Source organism: Panthera onca, chromosome B3, assembly GCF_046562875.1.
Source record: "Panthera onca isolate mPanOnc1 chromosome B3, mPanOnc1 haplotype 2, whole genome shotgun sequence".
NCBI classification, from domain to species: domain Eukaryota; kingdom Metazoa; phylum Chordata; class Mammalia; order Carnivora; family Felidae; genus Panthera; species Panthera onca.
The window spans coordinates 48304849-48323573 of NC_138344.1; the positions used below are offsets into that span (position 1 = coordinate 48304849).

The window sequence follows — 18725 nt, forward strand, 5'->3', positions numbered from 1 at the left end:
ATATTATCATTTGAACATAAGTTATTCGTCGATAAAATTAATGAAATGGTTTTATTCAAAAATAAAAATGAAGAACTATACTATCTACCTTTTTAAAAATGCTCAAATGTGCATCAGTGGTTCATTATTAGAGTGGTGAATGTATTTTTATGTATATTTTTCCTGTTTCTGAAAAATTTTCTTAAATAGGAAAAATAATAGAAAAAGTAATTATAAGTTAATTCTAAATATATCCACAGATAATACCATTTCTTGTTTTATAAGTTCAAGACTTTTTAATTTAAATTTTTATATATTTTTCATTTTTGACCAAAGTCTTTGATGCTTATGGCTCAATGAGTTCAAAAAGGTCTTAAGATTTGTTCAGAAGTTCCCCAACAACTAAACTCATTGCCTGTCAGAGAGAAAGCCAAAAGGAATAAATACCTCCTGTCTCTTCTTTTGCTCTCTTATCTCCTTCCAGTGACTGATACTGGCTCACTGGAAACCAAAGAAGGGAGCCATATAGATACAGTGCATGAGGCCAGCCTCCTGGGTTATTGCAAAGGATGAGAACTGGATCTGGAAGGATTTTCTGGCAAACGGAAAATATCCAGCCCAATCATTTTGATTTTAAGACATCACTTTTTATTTCTGTGTTTTAAAATGTATATATAGTATCCAGTTTTTGTTCCTTACCTTTGTGAAGATTTGGTTATATTTTTTTCTTCTTGCATAGCCTTCTAGTAGGGGTTTCATGCCCTCTTTTTAACAGGAATGTTCTGATTTTCATATTAGGGATTTCCCCCAATTGTGTAACTATTTGAGTATATTTAAGAGTGAGCCAGAAAGGCTTAGAAACTTTTTATAGGTGATTGGGGCTTCTGCTTTCTGATTCAATAGGTCTAGAGTGGGGCCCACAAGTTTGCATTTGTAACTACTCCCAGGTGATGGTAGTCCAAGAATTATATTTTAAGAATCACTTCATTAGGGAATGCTCTTGAGATTCACATCTATGGAAAGAATGGAAGAAGGCAGAGGGAAAATTAAAGTGTAGTGCTGGAGTATTTGGAAGCTGGAATCATCCATCAGAGTTGGTCCAAGGTGGAGTAAGGAACTGGGCCTTTATATCCCCATGTTGATCAGTCTCTGGGTTTGGGCTGTTCCTGGAAGGAGATATGACTTGGGGAGTGAAGTTTTCTTCAGCATAGACACCCCCCAGACAAGAGAGATCTTTCTGCTGGAAGCACTACCAGCAGCTGAAGGGCAAAATTCTTTCCTGTAAAGGGCAGATGGGGCAAAAAGAGTTCATACGTCCTCCATCCAAGCCAACCCCACCCTCATCCTAAGACATCCACTTTTTCTAATTTTTCTTTCACCATAGATTGATTTTGCCAATGCTAGAACATCATATAAATGGAATTGTACAGAGTGAACTTTTCCGGGTGGTGTCTTTGGCTCAGTATAATATCTACTAGATTCATCTATGTGTTTGTATGTATATATAAGTCTTTTTTTTTTTTTTAATTTGCTAAGTACTATGAATATACCACATTTTTATCCATTCTTCTATTGACTGCCATTTAGATTGTTTTCAGTTTGGGGCTATTGTGACTAAAGATGCTGTGAACATTATTGTAAAAGACTGTTTTGTGAATAGTTTCATTTCTTTTAAATAAATACCTAGGAGTAGAATTGTTGCATTGAAACATAGGTTTATATTTAACTACCAAATTTTTCAAAGTGGTTTTTCCTTTTACATTTCCATCAGAAATGTATGACAGTTGCACTTGCTCCAAATTCTTGCCACTTCTTGGTGTTTTCAGTATTTTTGATTTTAGCCATCCTAGTGAGTATATAATAGTATATCATTATGATTTTGATTTGCATTTCCTTGATGATTACTGATATTGAACATCTTTTTGTATGCTTATTGGACATTTGTATATCCTTTTTTTGTGTGTGTAAACTATTCCAGTTGTTTGCTTTTTTATTAATTGGCTTTACTGTTGAGTTGAAGGAATTTATTACATATTCCAAACATAAGTCTTTTGTTAGGTATAGGTTTTGCAAATACTGTTTTTGGTTGGTGGCTTATTTTCTTAATTGATGTCTTTTGATGAATAGAAGTTGATTTTCATTTTGATGGGATCTAATTTAGTTTTGTTTTTTTTTTTAAAGGTTATTGCTTCTGTGTCCTAAGACATCTTTGTATAATTTTAGGACATAATAATTTGTGATTTCTTCTAAGCACTTTATAGTTTAAATTGTTATAGTTAATTTTAAGTTCCAATTCAAATTTAGGTGTAGAATGAATTATGTTTATTTGTTTATAGATACATACAGTTATTCCATCAGCATTTGTTGAAAGGATTTTCCTTTGTCTCTTGAATTCCTTTAGTACTTCTGTTACAAATCACTTCACTATATAGAAGTCAGCTATCGTTCATACCACTTTTTTTTTTACCACATTTAATGTTAACTGTACTCCGGCTGCCTTCAAAATTTGCTTTTTATCTTTGCATTTTCATCTCTTTGACTATGATAATCCCATGTGTGGTTTTCTTAGTGATTATCCTGCTTGTAGTTTGATGAGCTTGGATATGTAAGTTTGTGTTTTTTACCCAGTTTGGGGAAATTTTGGTCATTTATCAGATATTTTTCTGTCCCATTCTCTCTCCTCTCTGGCTGCACATAGTTAGACCACATTTGTAGTTGTACTACAAATCTCTGCAGCTCTGTTTATTATGTTGAAAATCTTTTTCTTTCTCCTTTAGATTCAGTAAGATGTATTGATTTATTTTCCAGTTTAGTGACCCTTTTTCTGATGTGTCTGATCTCTTAAGGTAATCCAATGAATTTTTCATTTTAGACATTGTACTTTTTTTTTAGTTTTAGAACTTCCATTTGGTTCTTTTCCATAACTACCATTTCTCAGCTGAGATTCTCTGCCCTCCACACCATGTATACATTCTTATGACCATATTTTCCTTTAAATATTTGCACATATTTGTAATATTTGCTTAGAAATCCCTGCCTACTAATTCTGACATGTAGATCATTCAGGATTTGGTTTCTGTGAGCTGCTTTTTTATCTTGAGTATGGGTCTCTTTTTCCTGTTTCTTCTTTCTGGTAAATTTTGCTTGTGTAATAGACATTGTCGGTGATATGTTGTAGGCTTTGGATTCTGTTATTTTTCTCTGAGTGTTGTGGGTGTTTTGTCTTTTGGGTTTTCTTTTTGTTTTTTATCCCGGTACACTGGATTCAAATGCCAACATTGCTCCTATAATAGGCGGCAGCAAGAAGGCTCAGCTCAGGTCTTTCCACCTTCCAGCTGTTACTTTTTTCTGGAAGCCTTGCTGTCTTTCCCAGAAGAAGCCAAACATTTGGGCATAGTTTACATAAAAATTTTGTGACACCTTCCTTTCTGGGATTTCATCTTTCATGTTATAGTAGCTCTGGCAATCCCAGATATTGTCCTCTGCTCCTCAGCTGGCAAGACAGCAGGTTTCTGCTTCATTCTTGTGGGCTCAGTGCTGCATGGGGGGTAAGAGGCCTCAGGCAACAGCCTTATAAATATATATCCTACCCAGTGCAGTTCCCTTCTTTTAAGGATGCCTTCCCTCCAGTTGCCACCTGCTTTTGGTCACTCTCTTTAACTTTAATGTTTGTTTTTATATGTAGTCCACAGTATATCATTGTTGTATGTGGGAAGTTACCTTGTTATTATCTGAAGCAGGACATTAGAAAATTGAAGCGTTATTTTCTTTTAATCAAATAAGCATCACATATTTAGGAATATTGTAGGAAAGTATAAAATATACCCTAAATGGAATATCACAGTATATCATATTAAAACTTTGAAATAAGAATTGGAAACAGAACAAGGATGTCTGCTGTCACTGCACTCTTTACCATTAGACTAGAGATTTTAGCTGATGTAATTATTTAAGAGAAAGGAGGAGAAAAAGAAGCATAAAGACAGAAAAAGAAGAAAAACATTTTCATTAATTGTAAGTGAAATTATCTATAAGAGATTCTACATACTATTAGAGCTAATAAGTTCAGGAAGGTTTCTCGATACAAGGTCAGCATAGAACTAACAGTTTTGTGCACATCAGCATGTACATTAGCAAGAACCAATTAGAAAACATAATAAAAAAAGTTATAATTCATGGTACATGGTATAATTCATCTATAAACTAGCTAGGACTTTTTCTAACGAAAGATATAGGGAAAATTATAAGAACTTTTTAAGACAGACAAAAATAAATCCAAATTATGAATTAGCTCTCCCACTTCAATCTATAACTTCAGTACAGCTCAGTATAAATCTTAGCAAGATTTTTGTGGAATTGAAAAAACCGAAAAAATCACTTAGAGTATTTTAAGGCCCAAGACTTACCAAGGCTGTTATGAATATGGTCAAGGAGGGTCATGGAATAACTAGACCTAATTTTTAAAGCACTAATAAACTTGGAGTGGTGACTCAGAGATAGACACATAGATTAATAATAAAATAGAAAAAAAGCCACAAGTAGGTTCAAGCTCACTTGAAAACTTGGCATAATAAAATAGGGTACAGTTGGCTTGCCAAAAAGAGTGTGTATGTGTGTGTGTATATATATAAATATATATATATTTATATATACACACACATACCATACCATGCATAAGAATAAATTCTAATTTGAATAAAGATCACAATTGAAAAGCTAACTTCAAAAATTTTAGAATGAAATATGTCTTTAAAACTAGATAGGGGGCACTTGGGTGGCTCAGTCAGTTAAGCATCCAGCTCTTTCATGATCTCGCAGTTTGTGAGATCGAGCGTGAGATTAAGCCTCACATCAGGCTCTACACTGCCAGTGTGAAGCCTGCTTTGGGATTCTCTCTTCCTCTCTCTCTGCCCTTCCCCTGCTCATATGTGCACATGAGCAAGCGGTCTAAATAAATAAATAAATAAATAAATAAATAAATAAATAAACATTAAAAAAACTTTAGGTAGGATGTCTTAAGATAAAAAACATAATCATAAAGGAAAAAAATTGATAAATTTGACTAAATCAAAAATTTTAACTTTAGTAAGATGTCATTAAAATGCATCATTAACAAAGTTAAGTATATGTAAAAGAGAATTAGTGTCCAGAATGTATAAAGAACTACAACAATTTAATAAGAAATAGTCAACTCCCTTAAAAATGGGTAAAGAATATGAACCAGCAATTTACAGAGGAAAGAACCTATATGGCCAGTAAGCAGGTGACAAGGTACACAGTATTGCTAGAAATTGGGAAATGATAAATTTTAAAAATTTATATTCCTTAGAATAAGTATTTAATATATGTATTATATGTCATGTATAAATGGAATTTATTTGTGCAATTTAATAGGAAAATAGGGATTATCATATACTGCTGATGGAAATATAAATGAATATTACTGCTTGGGAGAAGAATTTGGTAATATATAATAAAACTGAATAGATACATCCATGAGACCCAGAAAATTAACTTCTGAATTTATAACTGAGAGGTTTTCACATGTGTACACAAGGAGACATGTACAAAGTTTATTGCAACATTGTAGAAAAACTGGAAAGTACATAACTGGCTTTCAGTAAATGTGAAATGGATGAATAAATTTGATATATTCATCCACTGGAATACTTTTCAGACATTATAAAAAATGAATGCATTTCATCAAACTGTAGATCTCAAAATAATGTTGAATGAAAAAAGATAGTTGCAGAATATATATATGTGTGTGTGTGTGTGTGTGTGTGTGTGTGTGTGTGTATAATGTAAGGGCATTTATATAAACATGTAAAAGCTTCTTGGAACAACAGTGTATGTTGCTTGTAGATATTTGTGTATCTCATACAAATATTGAAATATCAACTGGGAAAGTTACACATCAGATTAATAAGTTGTCTTTGGGAAAGTAGTGAGGTATGATATGAGACTGGACAGAAGATCAAAGGGGACTAAAAATCTATATCCTTCTATTATGCTTGTGTTAAGTATGAGATAAAAAATCATCAAAAGGCTAGGTCAGGTGATTGCCAAGGTTCATATCTAGCTTAGAAGCACTTTCACTTTACTTTTCAAGTTTATTCTTTGAAAGGCTATCTTTTATACATAATTTTTAGCGATTTACCAAATTGTTTGTGATAAGAAGACATAGTCATCCTCTTCAGATATCCTGTAGAGCAGGTTTCTGATAGAAGAGGAGTATATCTAGAGTGATGCTTTAAAAATGAACACATTTTCAATTTTATATTAATTTCTCTACAAACCCTTTTTTAAGTGATCCGTCTTTCCAAAGAGTTTTCTTCATATGGGGGACTGAATGTTTTTGTCATTTATTCATTTAACAGATTTTATTGAACACCTAACATGTGCCAGATTATAATACCCCAGGGAGCAAAACAGATAAAGCCTGCTTTCATGGAGTTAAATTCTAGTCAAGGAAGATAGCCGGTGACAAACTAATAAAAATATAAAATGACTGGTGGTAAGTGCAATAATGAAAAGTGAAACAGAGCAAGGAGGAGAGTGATGGAGAATATTTTATCTGGGAAAGTCAGGGAAGAACTATCTGTAAATGATAACATCTAGCAAAGTTATGAAAAAAATGAACAGATAGCCATATGGGAGAAAAGTCTTAGAAGCTGACAGAAAACGCCAGTACAAAGGCCCTGCACCAGCCTTGAGAAAATAGCACCGAGGATAGTGTGGCAGGAGCTGAATGAATGAGGAACAGAGGAATAATAGGAGATGAGATTAGAAAGCTAGCTGAAGGCTGGGTCATCCGGGGCTTTGTTGGCCATGATCAAGACTGGAGGGAAGGACTAATGTGGTTTGGACAAAGAATGACTCTGGCCATTTTGTTGACAATAGCCCACAGAGTTGTTGGGGCAAGGAGGGGGAGGTGTTAAGGAAAGAAGGAGGGAGACCGTTTAGGTTACGGTAACACTTTAGACAGGAAATGTTGGGGGTTTAGAAGAATGTGGTGAACAGTGTTTGGATTCTTTATTTTTTAGGAGCAATTCTTAATCTGTGGATTACTCTCTTATCTCAGGGAAATTGTGGGAGTTACTAAGAAGAGAAAAAAAAATAGCACACTTTAGCTGCTAATGTGTTATAAACTATACAAATCCCAAAAGATTTAAAAACCTCTAAAAAGTCTTCCGTGGGATTGTGGGAAGGGGATTTCATTTCCTCTTAAGTGGAGGTATCATTTGCTTTTCTTGTTCTTTTTAGTCATTCTGATTTTTGCAACTGAACTAAATTAAGTCATACTTTATTCTTTAAAACGTGAAATTTGAAATCTCAATACAAATGAAAAATTTTGAGGTTATTGATTGCATTGACTGTAATGAAATTTAAATGTTGATTGTTTACTCTATAGATTAACTGCATAGCTGTATAAAGAGGCAAATAACCATTTTTTTACATTTAATTGACTAGAATCTTTTATGAGAGATAATTTTGTTTATAACATCTTTTAAGATATAAACTATCTCTGAACTTTATATGTGATTTCATTGCATTTGAACTTTAATGTGTTATAACAAAATTCAGATGACAGTTAAATTATTTTATACTGACTTCATTTGTATTCCATATTAATAATTCACTTATTCAGTGGCTCAGTTAAATTGATGTATAGTGCCTTTATTTGGATTATTTATTTCTTTTTTTAATTTGATTTTTTTAATGGATTATTTATTGCTAAATACATTATCCCCTTCCAATTTATTACCATAGTAGTTAATCTTTATTACTACTTTTATGTCTACGGATTCCTTTCCCTAGGCTGTGTGCCTGTGCATGAGCGAGCGTACATATGTGTGAATGGGAGGGAGAAGAGGACAAGAGAATCTACTTTATAACAAGTCTTTAGAAATACAGATAATATTACACCATTATGGCTTTTAAATGCCAAACAAGTCATTTTCCAGAGTGGCAGGCATTGAATAAAAATCATAATTCATTATAAACTCTCTGTCCTATTTCTATGTATAATAATACATATCTGCATTTTAGTATGTCTCTAAAAACTTAATTGTTTATTCAAAACATCTGTTAGAATGATACATTGTAACAGTAATAGGTTGACTGTAGCAGTGAACTCAAGATATTTTGATCATGCTTTAGGGCTGAATTTAGTACAGTGAATGGGAAATAGATGTATGTTATGCTTTGTGAAAGATGCAGTTTTAGGGTATTATGCCTAATGTTAAAAAAGAGTTTTACTATTTCAAATATTTAATAAATTTATCATTTTTATTAACCTAACTTTCTTTTTCTTTTAGCAAAACTGTACAATCTAAAGTGGACTGCATTTTGGTAAGTAAAATAACTAATATTAAAGTTCTTTTGTAATAGCCTTTTCCACTATATCAAATATATTATTCTTGAGTAAATATTTATTTTAAACATAACTCAATTTTAGCAAATAAAATTTGACATTCAATTACAACCCTATTGGTGAACTGGCTACAAGCTATGTAGATACTTTCCTATATCTCATCAATAATGAAATCACAACCTGAGGCTGTTGCGTGTTTTTGAAGCTTACTGGCTTTTGCTTAAGATGTTTGATGGTTTAGTTTTGTTGATAGCATGCACATTTTTCCTATTTAGGTTGCTAGACATTAGGAATTAAAGCCAAGATAATAGTTCTAATTTATGTTGCAGTTAATAGAACTCTTAAAAATGAATTTAAATGAGAGCCTTTTTAAATGCTTCATGGATTAATTTTTGTTGGTATACTTTTCATGTTTGGTTTGATGGCCTTCAGGAATTAAAACCACAACAATAGTTTAAATTAAGATTGTATTTGTAGTTCGTTAGCTCCTCTCTTGAACATGTGAGGGTAGGACATGAAGCTACTGGGGCTACTGGAATAGTACTGATGTCTTTAATGAAATCTCTGCTAATGGAATATTCCCTAGGCTCTAAAATGCTCAGTGACTCTGCACTGTTAGATTTCCCCAGTGATCTTGTAGTTAGTCCTCATCCTAGTTTTTTGTGACATCAGAACTTTCTTATTCAGGTTTCCATGTTCCTTATAAGCTAATTTGTTTGTGGGAAAGGGAGGATCTTTACTGTCTGGTGCTGAAATAGTATGTAATATGTTATTAGCTTATGAAATTATTATGACCTTATGATATTATTAGCTTATTAGCTTCTAGGTAGGTGAATAAATGGGAAGAGTTCATAGGAGAGGTGGTAATTTGATCAGTTCTCCTGTGCTTTTCTAACCTAATAGTTGAGATTAAGTACTTCATGGAGATGTTTTTCCTTGTTTCTTTCACTTACCCTTTCTTCTTCTTTTTTTCTTTATTGGCCTCACAATAACCCTCTGAAGTAGGTAATCTTGTTACCTTCCTTTTATAAATGAAGAAACATGCTGTTCGCTTCGGAAAAATAATTAAACACCTTCTGTCTAGCAACGCTAGCTAGATACATGGGATTCAGAATAAAAAGGACGTATTCCCTTGCTCTCAAGAATTCACTGTTGATCACAGTGTCATATTCAAGAGTGCTGTTAAGACCTAGGAAGATAGTAATTTGGGATGGAGGGATGACTTTGCACCCAATCCACAGAGGATTTCCTATCTGCCCCAACCCTCAAGAGTTTCATTGTTTATCACTCAGTAGTTATGGCATACTGCTTTCTTTTCAGTACCTGAGATAGTGTTGGAGGATTATTCAGCTTTTGAAGAAGACTGGTAGAATTTGTAAGATATGACATTTATAAAATACTAAATGAGAAAAAGGCTTTTAAAAAATCTTTCAAGAGTTCAAAATTGTTTATATGTTAGCATAAGGTTTAAAGTTATGTATATTTGATGAACAAGATAGTAAGATCTCTGTCCTCATGAACCTTATAATTTATTGAGTGAGGTATATATTAGATGAAGTCAAATAAATGAACATTATAACTTCAGATAATGATAAATGCTATTTATCATTACAAAATTTTTGTAAAGCAAAAAGAGGCAAGTCATGGGGGTAGGGTAAATTTAGATTGGATGATCTGAGGAAATGGCATTTGAGAGGAGAATCCAGCCTTGTGTGATGATTTGCCTGTGACACTTACTAGGCAGAGGGAATAATAAGTACAAAGATTCTGAAGCAGGAAGGAGTTGGGGACATTTACAGAATACAAAGTGCAGTGATCTGGAACTTATAGAGAGAGGAGAGAATGATAAGAGAAAAGTTCAGGTAGGGAGAAGTTTTTTTCATAGGGTATATTTGGCCATGGCAAATAGTATGGATTTCATTCTCAGTACATAGAGAACCAATTAAAGGGTTTCAAGTAGGAGAATAGTATGAAATGAAAATTCAAGGCTCTTGCTCCCATGATGGCAGTGGAAGATGGAAAAAAAGTATATGGATTCAAGGCTTATTTTGTATATAAAGCTAATAGACCTTGCTTGCTTATGCACTGAATGTGCAGAGAGAAACAAAGAGGAATCAAGGATAATTTCTTTCAGTCTAAAAGATTTCGTTTAATATTTCTGGTAAGGCATGTTTGCTTTTAATGAATTTTCTTGGTTTTTCTCTGTGAATGTCTTTATTTGCCTTTGGTTATAAAGGATAGTTTTGCTGGAAACATAATTCTTTATCAACAGGTTTTATTCTTCCATCACTTTGAATATGTCATTCTGCTGCCCTTAGCCTTTGTTGTTTCTGATGAGTAGTGAGTAATTTATCATGTTGTTTTCATGTGCATGATGAGTTTTTTTTCTCTGGTCCATACCAAGATTTATTGAAATTCATTCACTTGCTTGTTTGCTCACCCATTTACTCTAGCTTTCAACACTTTTTGTGTTACATGTGTATGTACGGATCACTTTGTGTTTATCTAGCTTGAGATTTGATGGATTCACATCTATAGATTATTCTGATTGGGGAAGTTCTCAGCCATTATTTCTTCAAATATTTTTCTGTTCCTTGAATTCCCCTCTCCTTCCAAAGCTTCCATTACATGTATGTTGAAATGATTAATGTTATCCTTTCAGTCTCCGAATCTTTATTCATTTTTCTGATTGTCTTTCTCAGTGTTCTAGTTTCTCTGTCTTTATTACAATTCTCTTTATTTGAATCATTGTCATCATGTTTTCCTGTGTATATTTAAACACAGCACCCTTATCCTGGCAGTACTACTGTCCGGATCATATGGGATAGGTCATGGGAGTAGACCAGGCAAGAATGACACAGACTTTCAACAATTAGTACCTAAAGTTCAGTTTTTAATGACAAAACATTTCTTAACATGTTGTTTGCCATTAGTGCCCAAAGCCCTAAAATTGTTCTTCTTGACAGTTTATATCATTATATAGTTATTTTAAGGGGAGGATTTGCTGACCTCATTTTCTAGATTCCCCAGCCTTCTCACAAAGATTTTATATGTTTTCTTGTAAAATTTTATTATTTTAGCTTTTTCTATTAGGTCTTTTTCTGTTAACCATTGTGATTTAAATTTGTGTTTTGTATGAGGTGAACTGCAGTCTTTATCTTTTACCATATGTATGGATATCCAGTTGTTCCAGCGCCATTTATTGAAAAGTCCACCCTTTCCCAGTCACCTCCTATGTCAAAAATAATCATGTGTGTGTCCTTTTCTATCCCCTTTTTTCCCATCCATTGCTTTATCTTTCCTTATGACGTCACCACACTGTCTTTTATGTGGTAGCTTTGTAGAAAGGCTTGATATCAGGTAATATAATGGTTGACATTGATTTTAGCATTTCCATGGAAATTTAGAATAGATTTGTCAATTTCTTTCTTTTTTTTTGTTTGTTTTTAATTTATTCATTTTTGAGAGACAGAGAGAGACAGAGCACAAGCAGGGGAGGGGCCGAGAGAGAGGGAGACAGAGATTCTGAAGCAGGTTCCAGGCTCCCTGCTCTCAGTACAGAGCCCAATATGGGGCTCTAACTCAAGAACCATGAGATCATGACCTGAGCTGAAGTCAGATGCAAAAAAAAAGGAAAAAACATAAGTCGACTGGGATTTTTGATTGGGATTACAGTGAATTTATAGATCAATTTGGGGTCAGTTGACATCTTAACAACAAGTCTTTTAATCCTTGAGCATGGTATATCTTTATATTAGTTGGTTCTTCTATAATTTTTCTCAACAGTGTTTTGTAGTTTTCTATGTATAGGGTTTATATTATTTATGCTTAACTTAGACCTAAATATTTTAATACTTTGGATGCTATCATGAATGGTATTTAAAAATGTTTGTTATATAATGTTTTATTGCTAATATTTGTGTAGACCTTGTAGTCTGAAAACATACTAAGTTTATATATTATATTCAGAGGCTTATGTGGAGAATCCTTTGGATTTTCTACCTACTTAATCAAATTGTCCATAAATAAAGACATTTCATTCATATTATTTTTTTAAATGTTTATATATATTTTTTTAATTTTTTTTTTTAACGTTTATTTATTTTTGAGACAGAGAGAGACAGAGCATGAACGGGGGAGGGGCAGAGAGAGAGGGAGACACAGAACTGGAAGCAGGCTCCAGGCTCTGAGCCATCAGCCCAGAGCCTGACACGGGGCTTGAACTCACGGAACGTGAGATCGTGACCTGAGCTGAAGTCGGACGCTTAACCGACTGAGCCACCCAGGCGCCCCTAAATGTTTATATATTTTTGAGAGAGAGAGAGACAGAGTGCATGTGGGGAAGGAGCACATATAGAAGGAGACACAGAATCCCAAGCAGGCTCCAGGCTCCAAGCTGTCAGCACAGAGCCCAATGCCAGGCTTGAACTCATAGACCGTGAGATCATGACCTGAGCCAAAGCCGGACGCTTAACTGACTCAGCCACCCAGGCACCTCAGGATGTTTCATTTTAAACATCTATTTATTTTTATTCACCTTATTGCTCTGCTAGGACCTCCAGGACAACATTAAATAGACATGGTGAGAGTAAATTCCCTTTCCTTGTTCCTAGTTTTAGAAGAAAACCACTCATTCATTCACTTTACAATATGATGTTAATACTACTTTTTTTCATGGATGCTCTTTTCAAGCTGAGAATGTTCCCTTCTGTTCCTGTTTTTCTAAGAGTTTTTTTTTTTATCAAATGCATGTTTTATTTTATCAAATGCTTTTTCCGCACTCATCAAAATAATCACAAGATAATTCTCCTTTCTTTATTCTGTTAACATGGTGAATTACACTGATTGATTTTCCCAAGTGAAACCAATCCTTGCATTTCTGTGATAAACTCTACATGATACTCTGTACTTCATGTGTTGCATTATACTTTTATATATTACTACATCAGATTTGCCATTTTGTTAAAGAGTACTGTCTGTATTAATTAGGGCTTTGGAAATACTATTTTCTTGTAAAATCTTTTTCTGTTTTTGGTATCTGGGTAATGTTGACTTCATATAATGAGTTTGGAAATGCTGTTCTCCATTTTCGGAAGCAATCTATTTAAAATTATTATTTCTTTAAGTGTTTCATAGATTTTACTAATAAAACTGTGGGAAAGGTATTAGTTACAAACTTAGTTTCTTTTATTATTATAGGGCTATTCTTCTGTTTATTCTTGATACAGTTTTAGTATTTTAGTCTTTGAAGGAATTTGTTCATTTCTACTATATTACTGAATTGTTCATGTAGTGTTGCTTATAATGTTCCCTTATTATCCTTTATTGTCTGTAGAATCTGTAGCAGTTATCTCTGATTCCTGATAAGGGCGCTTTATATCTTCTTTTTTTCTGGATCAGTTTAGGTAGAGGTTTAATAATTTTATTGGTCTTTTCACATGAATTGAGTTTTGGCTTTATTGATTTTTCTCTTTTTGTCAGTTTTCTATTTTGTTTCTCTTCTAGTAAGTATTATTTCTTTCTTTCTGCTTAACCTCTGTTTTAAATTATTCCTATTTTTCTAGCTCCTTAATATGGAAACTTGAAACATTTTTTCTTTTCTGTTGTAAGCTAAAGTGCTGTAAATTGTCCTGTAAGCACTGGTTTAGCTGTATCTCATATTATGTTATGTTTTCATTATCAATTTTTTTTATATTTCCATTCTCATTTATTCTTATACCCATGGGACACTTAGATATATCTTGATCAGTTCCTAGATAATTGAGTATTTATCAACACTTTTTTGTTATATATCTTAGTGGATAAATTCAGATGATTCGTTCCACAATCCAAAAATATTCATATAAAAATGATTACAGTAGTGTAATATAATATAAAGTAATAAAGAAAATACAAAATATAAAGAAAAATAAGCAAATTAACCTGTAGTTAACTTTGAAACCTTTGTGGCTGGTGTGAAGGAGACAAGAGAGGTTATTGTGTAGGATAGCTTTCACTATCAGTAACAGAATCACTGCCATCTTTTGGCTCAATGGAATCTTTTTCTTTTTGTACAACTTTAACAAGGGACCTATCCAATGACCTACAATGAAGCAAAGCATTCCTAAGGTTACTCTTGTGTGGAAAAGCAAAGGACTGTCCATAGGTGCTTTGACATGACAAAAAATACACTAGTGCCAATTGGGGGCACCTTGCAGTGTTCTGAAAAATTACTGACCGGCAAACACCGCAGCCTGAGACCAAGCATCCGAGCATGGGAGACAATCACCCACAATCCCACAGCGAGTGAGAGAGAAAGAGAGAGCCATCCGCTCAGTTGTGTACATGTGACATTGGGCATCATGTAGTACTCGTATTGCAAGACATCACTTGTTTATGAAGTTAAAATTTATTAGAAATGTTTGCTCATTTTGCAGAACACTCGCAGAACAAGTTACTCGCAATCCAAAGTTTCACTGTGTATTCAACTGTCATTGGATGGAATGTTCTTAATCTAACACTTAGGTCCAGTTGGTTGTTTTTTTTTCAAGATATAGGGATCCTTTTCTTCCCCCCTTATTTCTGTTACAGAGAGGGATACTAAAATGTCTCTCTTGTGATGGTTAGTATTTTTTTCTCTGTGATCCTGGCAGATTTTGCTTCATGTATTGAAGCTATTATTGGACATAAATATATAGAAGTATTATGTCTTCTTTGTAAATTGGTTCTTTTATTATTATGATGTTTCCATTTTTATCTCTGATAATATTTTTGCTTTGAAGTCTGCTTTGTCTGCATAATCTTCCCCTCTTATAATTGGTGTTTGCTTGTAAGACATACCTTTTTCGACCCTTTTTTTACTCTTAAGCATTATAGGTCTTTATGGTCAAAGTGTGTTGTTGCTGTTGATGACATCATATACTTGTATCATTCTTACCCAGTCTGACAAGCTTTATCTTGTTACTGCTTACTTGTATGGTTGAGTGTACACATAAGATTTTGCATTTATTTTCTTGTAGGTCTACTGTTAGTTCTCCTAGTTTTAGTTTATCTGAAAACAAAATCCTTTAATTGCCCTTCATTTCAAAGGACACTTCTTTGAATAAAGAATTCTAGTATTTCTTTCATCATTTTAGCAGTGGTGATTCACTGTCTTCTGGCTTGCACAGTTTCCATTGGGAAGTTTGTAGTTATTCTTGTTTCCCTGTATGTAATACATTCTTTTTTATTCTCCTTTAATATCTTGTAAGATTGTTTATTAGTGGTTTTCAGCGGTGCTATTATAATAGCCTTAGTATGATTTTCTCTGTTTTTGTCTTGCTTTTTGTTCATTGAGCTCCTCAAATGTGTGAGTTTATATTTTTCACCAATTTTCAAAAAAATTCCTAGCCATTGAAATATTCTTCATTGCCCCTTCCATCCTGGAACTCAAAATAGGTCACAAAGGCTATGCTTAGTTTTTTTTTTTTTCTCTTTTTCATTTTGGATAGGTTATATTTCTTTATTATCACATTCACTAATATTTTCTGCTGATGTGTCTAATCTGCTTTAAATCCCATTGAGTGAATTATTATCTGTTTTAGATCTTGAATTTTTCAGGTCTAGAAATTCTACTTGGGTATTTTGTTTTGTTTTATTGTCCATTTCTCTTCTTATTAAACCCTTGGGCATATTTATAATACTTTCTTTTAAGTCCTTGTTTGCTAATTATATTATCTCTAAGTCTGTTTTATTTACTGATTTTTTGTTTATTGCAGTTAATGGGTCATGTTTTCTTCTTTGCGTATCTAATTATTTTTAATTTAGTATTTATTTGTTTGTTTATAGTGTGTGGGTTTTGTTCTCTTCCTTTAAAGTGTATTAAAGCTTTCTTTGGCCAGGAACTAAATTACTTGTAGGATAGTTTGATCCTTTGCTGTGTTTAAGCTTTGTTGGGGCAAATCTATAATGGCATTTATGTTAGAATTTAGCTTTTATACTAAAATATAATTTCTGGTGTCTATACTGTATTCCTTGGGTGTTCACTGAGATCTCTCAATTCTGTCTAATCAGAATTTGAACATGTCATAGACAAATACAGTTCCCTGGTGATTCTGTACCCAGCTTCATGGAGTTTTTCTGTACTCATACAGTTTAATATTCAGCAGTAGATTCCAAATCTACATGATTTGTGTAGATTTTGAAGTGATTTCGTATCTTCCTTTTGGTAGTTTGCTTTCTCAAATAGTGATCTGTGTCACTTTAGTGTATCAGTACTTGGCCATGTTCTGCTTGATTTGCCCCTCCTTGTACCATTTCACAAGTTGCCTTCAGATGGAATTATCTTATTTGTGTCTTTTCTCTCAGATGTAACAGTTCTATGCTAAAACAGTTGTTGGGTATGTTTTGTTTAGGTTTTTAGTTGGTGAAGCTGGGAAAGGTGCTCCGGTGTCAGGTACTCCTGTGTGGCCACATTCATAAGTCCATTAATAGATATTTTAAAGATTCAGTAAAATGTACAGGTCCCTTCAACCCCCTTCATTTCCTAGTGAGCTGTCATCTACTCTTCTCCACAAAAACTGTTTCAAACTTTTAAACTAAAGTTCCCAAACTCATTTCTTCTCTTACTGTCAGCAGATGATCTCACCTCCTACTTTTCTGAGAAAATAAGAAGACACAGTGAAGGTATTCCACAAAATTAACACTGTTTCTTATCCCCAACTCACTAGTTGCTCACTTCTGTACCTATTGTATCCCTTCTCTTTTCTCCTAATAGTAGAACTATCTTTCTGCCTTTCTGAAAGTTGATCTCTGTCTAGGCTCTGATCCCATACCTTCCTATCTCAGAATTCCTTTATTCTCTTCTCCTGGTTTTTTTTTTTTTCTTTCTCATTTTCAACTAGCCTTTTTCTGTTAAAAGTTAAATGGTTAATCTTTTCTCATCTATTAAAAAAAATCCTTCTTGAAATTCACAACCGTTCTCTAGCTACCATGTCTTCCTTCTTTCTTTTGAAACCCATTCTCATGCCTCACCCACTCTTCAACTCCAGCAACAAGTCTTCCAGTAACCACTTCTCTGACACCTGTGTTTACCAAGAAGACCATGAATGGTCAGTCTCTTATTGCTAAATATAATGGTCTCAGTCCCTAATTTCACCACCCTTTTTCACTTGACTGTTGATCATTCCCTAACCTTCCTCATTTAGTACGTTCCTATTCTTTTCATTCCTTAGATATCACACTATCTTGGTTTTCCTGCTACATCTTAGGCTGTTCCTCTCCAGTTTCCTTCAAGAACCTCTAGTACATGTCTACCTGAATTGTCTGCATTCTGTCTGTATTTTCCCATGATGATTTCATCTACTTTGATGGTTTCAATTAATGTCAGTATGGTGATGTCTGCTAATTATACATCCCCACCTTAAGGTCTAGATTTCATCTATCCATCAAGTTTACCAGAATGTCCCATAGTTACTTCAAACTCCTCTTTTCCAGAACCAATCTCATTGTATCATACCCCAATTCTGAACCTACCTGTATTAGTTTCTTATTGCTGCTACGACAAATTACCATAAACTTAGTGGCATAAAACAAAACAAATTTATTACAGTTCTGTAGGTTAGCAGTCTGACACGCCTCACTAGGATAAAATGAAAGTAGCATCAGGGCTGTGTTCCTTTTGAAAGCTGTAGGGAAGAATCTGTTTCCTTGCCTTTTTTAGCTTTTAATGGCTGTGTCTTCAAAGCCAGTAGCGGCTGCTCAAGTCTGTCTTACACTGCATTACTTTGACACTTCTCTTTTTGTGTGTTCAGAGTTCCCTCAGGCTCCCTCTTATCTGAACACTTGTGATTACATTGGGCCTACTGTATAATCCAGGATAATCTCTCCATCTCAAGGTCCTTAATCACATCTACAAAGTCCCTTTTGCCATGGAAGGTAACAGATTTACTGTTTTCCTGGAAAGAGAAGATTAGGACATGAACATTCTTTGTACCATATTGTCTTAGTGGATGTACTCATTCATCCATCCTAAAAACCTGGTAGTCATTCTTCATTCTTATCCTCAGTGTACCTCATATCTGGTCAATCACCAAGTCCTATCAATTCTGCCTCCTTAATTGATCCATTTTTGTCCGTCCCTACTGCTGCTGCATTAATCCAGGTTGCCATACTTGTTAGAAATACTGCAGCTATTTCTCTGCTTCTAGACTCTTCACTTTCATTCTGTCCTCTGCAGCACCATTATAATCAGCTTTATAAAATGTGCATCTGTTATTTTATACCCTTGCTTCACACCTCTCACCAGATCCCCATTATTCTTTGTTAAGTCATGGGAGACCTTTCATACTCACGTCTTACTTCTCTTGTTTAACCTTACCTTTTTTCACTCCCTCCACAGGCTCTCATTAAG

At 33.9% G+C, this 18725-nt stretch overlaps 1 protein-coding gene across 2 annotated transcripts in view; it reads left to right on the forward strand.

Annotated features, from left to right (window-relative positions):
- The window catches only part of RFX7 (regulatory factor X7), a 140937-nt gene that overhangs the window by 55258 nt on the left and 66954 nt on the right, over positions 1-18725 (forward strand). For both annotated transcript variants that reach the window (XM_081795869.1, XM_081795868.1), the window contains exon 3: positions 8301-8334. In XM_081795869.1, the coding sequence (XP_081651995.1) occupies positions 8301-8334 (34 nt within the window). The remainder of the gene's footprint in view (positions 1-8300; positions 8335-18725) is intronic.